This window comes from Grammomys surdaster, unplaced genomic scaffold, assembly GCF_004785775.1.
Source record: "Grammomys surdaster isolate TR1022 unplaced genomic scaffold, NIH_TR_1.0 371, whole genome shotgun sequence".
Lineage (NCBI taxonomy): Eukaryota > Metazoa > Chordata > Mammalia > Rodentia > Muridae > Grammomys > Grammomys surdaster.
The window spans coordinates 5,053,937-5,065,701 of record NW_021604790.1 but is presented as its reverse complement, the minus strand read 5'-3'; the positions used below and the strand labels follow the sequence as shown (position 1 = coordinate 5,065,701).

Here is an 11,765-nt window from a genome sequence, read left to right as displayed (position 1 = left end):
GGCAGAGAGAGGCAGAGAGGCAGAGAGGCAGAGAGAGGCAGAGAGGCAGAGAGGCAGAGAGGCAGAGAGGCAGAGGCAGATCTCTGAGTTCGAGGCCAGCCTAGCCTACAATGTGAGCCCCAGGACAGCCAAACCTACACAGAGAAACCATCCTCTCATCCCAAAACAGACAGTAAGTACTACTTGAGGTATGTGTGTATGTGCTATGAAAGAATAAAACAACTGGGCAGAGTTAATGGAAACAAATGCTAACTTTAATTAAACAAGTGATAACTTTAATTAAACAAGTGATAACTTTAATTATCTGGTGACATTGATTCACTGGTACTTGGGTGATAAGGGGCAAATAAAAATAACATGGTGAAAATATTTCCCACACAACGTATTAGTTCTGACTCTAGTCACGTGCCATAGCACTTGAGAGGTAGAGGCAAGTTTCAACCATTCAAGGCTAACCTTGGCTACCCAGCAAGATAGAGGCCAGTCTTGGATGTATTAAGACCCTGCTTTAAAAAAACCAAGCCAAATACTACCAATAAAAAAACTCCCAAAGCAGGAAAAAAAAATTCCATGACCTGTATGTTTTAAAATAGTAACGAAATTTCTCTAGCATTTAATATTCAGTGGGCTTGGGATGAAGGGAGATTCTTATTGCTACTGTTCTAGTGGAAGCAGTAGGCTAGAGTTTTCTTGGTGTTCTGCTCTCTGTGAAGCTGCTGTTGATGCCCTTTTACCTCTCAGTTACTTCAAGGCATCCTCTGAAATGAGCATCGTAACAAATACTTGAGTTTGGTATTGAGAAGAGACTGTCACTCTTGGTTTCCACCCAGAATTTTTTTCAAGAAATTATTTATTTTTTACTCATACATAGACCCCAACTGATATCTTTAAAGAGAAACAAACACAAACATAGTAGTTCCCTCATCCATGGGGGATATAGAAGTTACATTCTAAGACCTAAAAGCCTTAAACCCTTGGCTAGATCTGAGTGAGCTGGCTCATGCCTACAATGCTAGCCTTTGGCAGGATGATAGCTCTGAGTTAAATTTTGAATTTCCAGACAGCCTGAGCCACAGAATGGTAACCTGTCCCGGTAAACAAACAAGTTAGAACAACCCCAAACCAACCAAAACCAAACCAAAAACCTCCTACACACCCTGGACAGTATGATTCTGCATCTAGTATGTCTTTTCCTATATACATATCTGTGATAAACTTTATCTGATAAATTAGGCATAATGAGAGACTAGCAGCAGCAGCAACAACAAAACAATTATAACAATATACTGTGTGTGTATTTGAGACATGGTTTCTCTATATAGCCTAAGCTGGCCTGGAACTCACACGTATCTGCCTGCCTCTGCCTCCTGAGCGTGTGCGCCACCATATCTAGCTTCAACAATAGAACCTGAGAACTTCTTTTCACTTGAAAGAGTTTAGATAAATACTAATATTTTTGGACCACAGTTGACCCAGTTAGTTGAAACTATGGAAGGTAAAATGCAGACAAGGGGAGATATCCTTATTCTTATTTGGAGCTATATTTTGATAAATAATAGGATATATGATAAGCTAGATATTCATAAAAGTATTTTATGAGAAAATAACAATAAGTGAAAATACTCACTGTCAAGATCAGCACATTTTAATTCATTATAGATATCATACGTGTTCAGATTCATTCCCAGTTTTGCTATGGTGCTCATCAACCCGTGTGAATCAATACAGCCAGTTCTATCCTTGGTGAAGAAGTTGTAAGCATTATGGAAGGCTGAAGAAATGGAATTATATTAGTTAGGACAGTTATTTAAGAAGAAACACAGTCAGGCATGGTAGCTTCTGTCCAGAATACCAGTGCTTGGAAGCTGTGGTTGGAAGATTATTTAGGGATCTGGGGCCCACTTAGGCTAAAAAATAATGTCTAGGTCAGTCTGGGCTATAGAGTAAGACTGTCTCAAAAAGTGGAGTGGGGAAGGGGGAGGAGAAATACATATGCTAACAGAACTTGGAGAGATCACATAACCAATTGAAGATTACGTTCTGAAAAAACATGGGAGAGAAAATGAATACTAGATTAAAAAAGAGACAGATACAGTCATTTCTTGGTATTTGAACTAGAATAAGATAAAAATTATAGAATCTGGTAGAACAAATAGCAATTGGTAGAAAAACCGAATATGGAGCTAGGCATGGTGGTACATTCTTGTAATGCAAACACTGGAGGGTAGAGGCAGGAAGATTAGGTGTTCGAGGCCAGTCTTGACTACATAGTGAGTTTGAAGACTGACCAGGTTACACCAGACCCTGTGTATCAAGAAAACAAAGCAAAACAAAAATATATTATCTATTTTCTCCCTTTATTGCCATTACTTGGCCGTTTGTCTCCACTTTGTGTTAAGTATGATATTATTCTTAATTTTCATTCTTTTTACAATACTGAGGACTGAATCTAGGGCCTCGTATATGCTAGGCAACTGCTCTACCACTGACCTATATTCTTAGATTCATTATTTATTTATATCATCGTGATGGTTTGAATATGCTTGGCCCACGGCAAGTGCTACCATTAGTAAATCTGGCCTCGTTGGAGGAAGAACCAGCCCTCTCCTGGCTGCCTGCAGATCAAGAAGCAGAACTCTTAGCCCCTTCTCCAGCACCATGCCTGCCTGCACTCTGCCATGTTTCCTGCCATGATGATAATGGACTGAACCTCAGAAACTGTAAGCCAGCCCCAGTTAAATATTTTCCTTTATAAGAGTTGCCCTGGTCATGGTGTTTGTTTATAGCAATAAAACCCTAACTAAGACAATCGGTATAGACTCATAGATGTTTATTTTGTATTGGACTAAACATATCATAATATATTTCCTTTTGTTTTTCTAACTATTCAAAACAGTGTAGGATAGGGAATGGAGAGACGGCTCAGTGAATAAGAGCACATTCTGTGCAAACTAAGGATCTGAGTTTGGATCCCCAGCACCCACATAAGAGCTGCATGTGGCCATCTACAATGTAACTCTTGTTTGGTGAGGAACAGAGGCAGGAAGATTGCTGCTGTTTGCTAGACAGCCACTGAGAAACAGTGAGGCCATGTTCAATGAGACGCCCTGCCTCAAAGGAACCTGGCAAAGGAGGATAGAGCAGGGCATTTTCTTCTGGTAGGTGCACCCCACACACATGCATTCACACACAAAGCGTGTGGCTTCAACTCTGAGAGAGATACAGAAGGGGAAGTCTTTGCAAATTCCATTCAATTTTGTGCAGGGAAGTAGGAAGCACAGTCATTTGCAAGCAAAGAGAGGAGGTGTTGGAGACTTTGAGGTATTTATACATCAAGCAGAATGAAGAAATTAACTCCTCATGGGAAAGTTGTAAGAACACTGGAATTACCACATTTTCTAGTGTTTATATATGATACTTTGTTATCTGCATCCTTACTCATCCTCCAGGGACTCCTCATGGGACTGGTTAGCTCCCAATAACTGTAAGTAAGTGGGTTATGCATATACTGGGGGACAGAGAGAGAGAATATGGATGTATGTTTGTATATGTATGTGTATGTGTGTGTAAAGAGACAAACTTGGCAGGAGTCAGTTCCCTCCTTCCACTATGTAGGATTTGGGGACAGAGTTCAGGTCATTAACAGGCAAAGGTGCTTTTGTTGGCTCTTCTAACTCTCCTTCTCCTCCTCTTCCTCCTCCTCCTCTTTTTGTATGAGAGTGTGGGGTATGCACATGTGCATTTGTGGATATGCTCACTTCCCAGTGTGGAGGCCAGGCATTCTGCTCTAGTACATCTCACTGTATCCTTTGAGACAGGTTTTTCATTGAATCTGGAGCTAGCCCAGCATCCAGCAAGCTCTGCCCCATTTCCCTCACCCCTGCACTGGGGTGACAGGCACACATAGCTTTTTATGTGAGTGCCAGGATCTGAATTCAGCTCCTCATGTGCAGCAAGTGTTCTTGCCTCTCGAGCCATCCTTTTAGCCCCTTTTAGGTTTTCTGGTACATAATACTTTTCCTTTCTTTTGGATAAGATTCTGTTCTTTCTCCCTGGAACATTCTTCTGCATTTCCCCCCTGATTTGCTCATCATTTAGCTTTCTCTAGACTCCCTTCTTTGCCTTACAAGACCAAATAGGGACACTCTCTTATGGTCCTGTAGCAACCAGATCAGGACACTCTGTTACAGTCCTGTAGTGAGTGACCAGCTCAGGATACTCTGTTATGGTCCTATAGCTTCTATACTTCTCTCATATCTTGTGTCATCTTATAATTTAATTTAAATAATTAAATAACTCTGTAGCTTAACTATGTATTTTCCTTGTAGATTTCCTTCCAGGACAGGAATGTGTCTAACGCTTTTATGCCTAGAACACTGTTGACTTAAAAACACTGTTGACTTAAATAGATGTTTGCTATCTGGACCAGTGACCTAGAGAGAATGCACCAAATTTCTCCATTATTTTTTCCTGTCACTAAGAAATTCTAGCATTTTATTTTTATTTTATTTTATTTTATTATTGTCTTTTGAGAACAAAACTGACTTGGTTTGTCAAACATTTTGTAGACCAGGGTGTCCTCAAACTTGTGGTGCTCCTCTTGCCTCTGCCTCCAAAATGTTGAGATTACAGACAGGCGTTCTCACCCTGGTGCGTCCTGGCACTTTGCGTCTATACAGTTCAATTAGCTGATTAATATGGATTTGCTGTTTACCACTCTCATAGTTATCTGAATAAAAATATTTAACCAAGACTGTTTAATTTTGTTGTTGTTTTCGAGACAGGGTTTCTTTGTATAGCCTTGTCTGTCCTGAAACTCACTAGGCTGGCCTTAAACTCAGAGATCTTCCTGCCTCTGCCTCGTGAGTGCTGGGATTAAAGTGTGTGCCACCACCACCTGGCTGACTTGACTTCTTGAGATGTCAGTTTGAAAGTAATCCCTCTTCAATCTAGCAAACAGTTTACTTTTATTTATTTTTATCTTGATATGTAGGCCAAGCTGGCTTTGATAAGCATCAGTTTCCTGAGTTATAGGTATGTATCATCATTCCTGATTAAAAGCTTATTTCTGGGCTGCAAATATGGTCCAGCAGGACCCAGGTTCAATTCCCAGCACCCACATGGCATCTCATACCTGTCTGTAACTCCAGTTTCAGGGGAGCTGACACCCTCACTAGAATGCGCATAAGATACAATCAAATACATTGTTTTTAGAAAGTTTATTTCTCCCTCTTTAAATGATAGGGTATTTCTTCCCCATGTGCATTAGAGAAAGATCAGTATGGGAGCCAGCTGGAAGCAATGGCACATGCTAGGACCTGGGATGCCAAGACAGGACTGCTATGTGTTCTAGACCAGCCAGGGCTAGGCAAAGAGTTCCAGGCCAGCCTTAGTTCTAATAATGAGATCCTGTCTCAAAAATAAACAAATCAGAAGCCCACAGATGCATGGAGGGCTGTTTCAGGTTTTAACATTTAGAGTGATTGTCATTACCTTCCAGTTGTGCAGGGCTCAGCTTTGTTTCTTTGTATAACTGGCCTGAGAAAGATCCTCGAAAATCTTTATCTCTAAGAAGAGACACAGAAAGAGGCAGATTTAACCCAGGTGTGAGATCTTCGAGCTTTGCTGACTATAATGGCGACAAGCATTGTAGTATGTATGTATGCCCAGAGTCACAGTGCTTAAGCAGAGGCTGTCACCTGCTAACATCTGCCTGGCAGCCAGAGAAGATGAGGGAAAGCACAACCTGCCCTATAGTTCTAAAACGTTGGTAACTCTGGAAAACTTACACATACTCATTAAAGTAAAATCTGGAAAAGGAGGGCAAATATTAAGACTTCTACGATGCTTTGTGTAAATTTGCAATAATTTATGAACACACACAAGCAAACACACATAACTAGCTTTGCTTATAATATGACAAGTGGAATATAATTACTTTTAATTAAGTATAATTTAATAGCAAATTAATTTAAATCATCAAAAAAGTTTTTGAAACAGGGTCCTATGTAGCCAAGAATGATTCTGAACTCCTCATCTCCTGCCTCCATCACCCTTTGATACTGGCATTATAGGCATGTAGGCACACCTAGCTCTTACAACTTTATTTCAAATGTCTTTAGTTTTGATACTAATAACAAAAGTTTAAAAAATATGGAATCTTTCATTTTTTTAAAAATTAAAACATTTAAGATGATTTATTTTATAATTTTATGTATATGAGTGTATTTTCTGCATTTATGTACTATGTGCATGCTTGGTACTCAAGGAGGTCAGAAAGGACATCAGATCTCCTGAGACTAGAGTCACAGATGCTTGTGAACCTCCATGTGGGTGCTGGGGATAGAACCCAGATGCCTATGGAAGAGTAGCAGGTGCTCATAACTGCTGAGCCATCTCTCCAGCCTGTCTTTGTGGTTTTACAAGAAGTACCTAATAAAGCAAAACTATAAGGAATAATAAATATTGTGGTTGAACAATATAATCACTATGGTTTACTTTATCACTCTCTAGAGTATTAGATTTAGCTTATTTTCAGGGTAGCCTGGGAAAGAAGGAAGTGATGGGGTCTTAAGGTGTACTAGTCTCAACTTTTCGGCATGAAATCACACCTAGCTTCTCTTTTTTCTCAGCTTTTACTAACACAAATTCTTCTTTTTGTGTTAGTAATTTCTTCTTCTCTTTATTGCCTAACTTGACCTCTGCGGACTTCAGAAAAACAGGTCACTATGTATTTGTTGCATTTCTGAGTAAAAAATAGTTTATCTTTGCAGGATGTAAGCACAAAAAAAAGATGCAAGCGAACATACAAATATGACATTCTCCAAACTCAAAGAAAGCAGAAGGCCACCAGGCAGACGAAGCTTCTCGTTAATTACAACAAACATAAAACATCTGCGGGGCCATTTCAAACTTCATTTTGGACTAAACCCTGGAGAATGTCCATTTTATAATGTTTCAGAGGATCATGGGACTACCTATTTGAAACAAACCCAGTGCAGCCTCTCATTTACTATAGGGTTCCCCATGGTTTGGCTGCTATGAGGTTATTTTTTCTCCTTTCTTTCAAAATGTCAAAAACATATTGCTTTAGCAGTGCTAAAGCCGAGAGTGGTGCACACACTTCAAGTGGTAAAGAGAGTGGGCAGCCAGGAAAGAGGGGCATGTTTCTCTTTTCCTATGTAATAAATACATCGTGGGTTCTCACCCCCAGCCAGCCATTAGTGCTTGTTAGAGTTTGTTGGCAGCTGACTACTGAGAGAAAGCATTGCTCCTAACAGCAAAGCCCCTGTGTGTATCACAGTGGGGTATGCATGACAAATTTTCTGTATTTCTTTTGTGAGAATGGGAAGGATTCTGTTTTTCTAGCTAACCAAGGATGTTCATTTTTTTTCTTTTTATTAAAAAAAAATCTTCCCACAAAGACAACGGAATGGCTCAGTAGGAAGGGGCTTGCGGCCAAGCCTGAGGATCTGAGTTTGATTCCTGGGGGCCCACAGAGTGGAACGGGAGAACCAACTCCTCCAAGCTTTCCTCCGACTGCCACGAGTGTGCTGTGGTGCTGGGATGTGAGCAGATAGGCAAAAGAAATAAAATATAACAAACTCTTTAATTCAGATGTTTTAAGTAAATTCACCACAGGACGGAATATGCTAACTTGTCTTTTTGGTTTCTGTGGTATAATTTAGAATATTCCTTACCTGAACACTTCTCTGTATAACTCTTCACACTTTATTACCTACCTCTTCTGAAAGACAGGTGCTTTCAAGGGCTTCAGCTTCATTGAGGCTTTAATTCCTGAAACGGCCATGTGGCCTGTCACTCTGTCTGGAATCCAGAAGACACAATAAAGGATCACTTCACAAATTCATTCATTCATAATCCATTAATTTATTCCTTTTTTTTCTTTAGACAGGGTCTCGCTTTGTAGTTCAGCTGGCCCAGAACTCAGTCCTTCCTGCCGGAACCTTCCCAGTACTAGAATCGCAGGCAGGTGCCAGCATATCAGTTTACAGATTCATTTCTTTGTGTTCTTTCTCAGCTTTCCCCAGTTCAAGGCCTGGATCTAAAAAGCCTAGGATTTCAAAGAATGGCATCACATGCAAATTCAAGCTAGAATTATATGCTAAATTGGAGGCTGTGTGGAAAGGCACTTTTACTGTGAAGATCTACAAGCCCAATTTCTTGTCACAGCTCCACGTTTATAGTAATGTCACTTTGATCTTAGATAAAAATAAATGCTGGAATGCTTGGACTGGAGAGATGGCTCAGTGGTTAAGAGCTCTTACTGCCCTTAAGGATGACTCGGTTTCCCGGCACCCACATGGCTGCTCACAACTCTCTGTACAGTTCAGTCCCAAGGGATCCAGCTCCCTTTTCTGGCCTCCACAGGCACATCTATACACACATAAGTAAAAATTGTAAGTCTTAAAACAAAACTAAATAAACGTTAAGTAAAATTAGCCAGGCACACAAAGAGAAATATTTCCTCACTTGCATGTAGAATTTAAAATAGTCAAACCCACAGAAGCACAGAATGGTGGTGGTGGGGTGGCAAGAGGAGGTTGGGTAAGGAGCACCAACCTTCAGTTATGCAAAATGAGCGACTTGTGAAGTTCTAACATCTAACAGCATGGCTAGGTAGGACCGCTCCACAGTCACTCAAATTTTGCCTAGATGCCCCTGACTCATAGTAACTATGTCAGGTGACTGGTATGTTAGTTGGATCGCAGTGATTGTTTTACAGTATATACATACAGCAAATCATCAAATTGTACATCTTAACTAATTAAAAAATAGTGTTATGATATAGACAAAGCATGTAGAAATAGAAAAAATTAAAGACAATATTTATTCTGAAACATTTCATGTCACAGTCGGCAAAGAAGAAAGTGTTACAGAATGCCTAAGATATTTCCTTTCTTGTTTCAGTCTTAGACACCTACCATGTAGTAAGTATGTCTTCCGAGGATTTCCTTCTGGGACACACGTTCCCGCTCTGACAATTATGAGTTCACTGTTTTCCCATAAAAGCAGAGCGGGTAGCCTCTTGCATAGACTGTTTTTGCTGATACGACTTCTCTAGTCGCCCCCTTTCCCTTCTGCATAGTCTAAGAAACACAGTCTGCAGACCAGGGGCTGTTAGCTTTCTAAACTATAGAGTGTAGTTGGAGGCTCACTGACAAGCAGATTGGGCCGCTAGCTTGGGAATAGTGAATAATGTTAAACCAGGAAGAAAATGTTTAGAATGTTTGGTTAGAATTCATTCCTCCCAGGTCATTTCTTCAGAACCCAGGAAGCAGCTGTTTCTAAACAATTCCATTACACAGCGTTCAGAATCTAGAACCTACCTTAAAGCTGGGAACCCCGGAGATGCTCAACAATTTAGGCACTTGAAAGGTGCTGTGAAATTGTCCCCATGGCTCAAAATAACCTCAATCCCTTATATAGTTAACAATTTTCTGTTTTAAAAGCTCAGCATAGAATCATACAAAATTCTGACATTTGCCTCCTTTGAGCTGCACTACTAACCAACCATTAGTAACCAACCATCTGGGGCTTCGGATCAAGAATCTAGTGGTTTGTTTCATCATTCAGCTGTGACCTCATTCAGCTTAGACCTGGACTCAGGGAGAAGATGACTGCCAGCTCCCTCCCAGGGTTACAGTAAATGTGAACTCACTGGGGTTCACTCAGTACACCAGCAGCACACGAGGAAATGAATACAGAATCATATCAACTTGGACCTGTTAAGACTGTTAAGACTTAGAGAAGAAGACTTTTTTTTTTTTTTTTTAGCTTCAAACTATATGTCGGTATGTCTTCTTTATTGTGTTGAAATTTGTTGAAGTAGAGCATTTGACTCAGGTCCCTTGATTGAAGAGTACTTAAAAACCATTTCATTAGGGTTTTAAGTCTAGAAAGGGAGGAAAAAAAACACTCCAAGTCTCATTTGTGTGTATTTTTTTTAAAAAAATTAAAAAATATATTTAAACCTGTGTGAATATGTGTGTGTCCATGCACGCGAGCACTGGTGCCGACAGAGGCTAGCACATGGGATCCTCCTGGAGCTGGAGTCATAGGCGGTTGAGAACCATCTGCTGTGGGTTCTGGGAATTGAACTAGGACCTCTGGAAGAGCACTGAGTGCTCTTACCTGTTGAGCTATCTCTCCAGCACACTTGCATTCTTTAACAATGGGAAAAGTGAGCTAAGGCAGAGTAAAGTGTCAGACGTGGTGATGTGTGCCTATAATCTTAGTACTTGGAAGGCTGAGGCAGGAGGATTGTGAGTTTAAGATTCTGTCTCAAAACAAAAACAAGAAGGAAAAACATTGACAATTAGGCAGGAACCATAATATTCATGTTCTGACTTTTCTTGTAGCATTTAAACGTTCAAAGGCATTGGTGGTGCACACCTTTAGTTCCAGCACTTGGGAGGCAGAGGCAGGCAGATCTCTGTCAGTTCAAAGCCAGCCTGGTCAATCTAGGAAGTTGTAGGCCAGCGAGGGCTATAAAGTAAGACCTCATCTCCAAAGACCAAAACCAACCAAATCAAAGTCCTTTCAAACAACAACAACAACAACAACAACTACAAAAACCGCTCTAGCACAGGGGTCGGGAGGGTCTCTAATCTGCTGTGTATAAACAGACTCTGACTTCTAAAAAGGCTTCTGGTTGTCCTCAGTGGCAGTGTTTCTAGATGTTTCCTATTCTAGGTCTGAACATTTCAGTATGAGTGCAGTAACTTCAAGTTTCTCAAACTGGTCTTCCCTTCAGGTCAGGAACACAAAGGGAAAGAGGAGGAAGGTTTAATTTTTAAATGAATTCAATAAATATGTATTAAGGGCTTCCTTTTTTAAAATGGGAGATAATCTCAGTTTCTATTGAGTGGAGTTGTCAAGAAGTAAACCTTTGGTTTCTATTTAAAGGGTTATTTTCATGTTTTTGTGTGTATGAGTGGTTTGCCTGCAGATATGTTTGTGTACCACATGTGTGTCAAGTGCCTAAGGAGTTGGTGAGCCTCAGTGTGGGTGCTGGGAACTGAACCTGGGTCCTTTACAACAGACAAGTGCTCTTAACCACCGAGCCAACTGTCCATCCCCTGTTTTATTATTTTTAAAAATTAAAAAATTATTCTTGGTGTATAGGTGTTTTGCCTGCATGTGTGTCTGTGTATCAGATGTGCACTTGGTACTCATAAAAGCCAAAAGGGGGCATCAAACTCCCTGGAACTGGAGATACAGATGGTTTTGAACCACTAAGTGGATTCTGGGAATCAAACAGTACTCTTACAGGAAATTACTATGTGCTCTTAACTGATCAGCCAGCTCTTCAGCCCTAAACTGTGATTTCTTTAGACAGAACCTCCCTATGCATTTCTAGGCTAGCTTCAAATTCCCGAGCTTAAATGTTCTTCCTACCCTAATATATAGGGTATATGTAGGACTATAGGCATAAGTCAAGTGCCTCGATAGAAGTAAAAACTTTTAATTATTAATTATTAATTAACACATTAATTAATTAATTAATTAATTAAACAATTAATTGATTTTTTGAGACATGGTTTCTCTGTGTAGCCCTGGCTGTCCTGGAACTCACTCTAGATCAGGTTGGCCTTGAACTCAGAGATCTGCTGTCTCTGCCTCCCAAGTGCTGGGATTAAAGGGGGTGTGTCACCACTGCTCAGCGATTGCTATTTATTATTAATGATGATAAACTTGTTATTTTATAGAAGCAACTGCCTTCACTTCTATTTTTGTGTGTG

At 40.2% G+C, this 11,765-nt stretch overlaps 1 protein-coding gene across 1 annotated transcript in view; it reads right to left on the bottom strand.

Moving 5' to 3' along the window:
• The window catches only part of Efcab3 (EF-hand calcium binding domain 3), a 26,104-nt gene extending 16,866 nt beyond the window's left edge, over positions 1-9,238 (bottom strand). The window contains exons 1-4 of the mRNA XM_028780679.1: positions 8,946-9,238; positions 7,743-7,827; positions 5,494-5,567; positions 1,628-1,771 (exon numbers count right to left, since the gene is read on the bottom strand). Of these exons, the coding sequence (XP_028636512.1) occupies positions 1,628-1,771; positions 5,494-5,567; positions 7,743-7,810 (286 nt within the window). The 5' untranslated portion in view covers positions 7,811-7,827; positions 8,946-9,238. The remainder of the gene's footprint in view (positions 1-1,627; positions 1,772-5,493; positions 5,568-7,742; positions 7,828-8,945) is intronic.
• Positions 9,239-11,765: the final 2,527 nt, after the last annotated feature.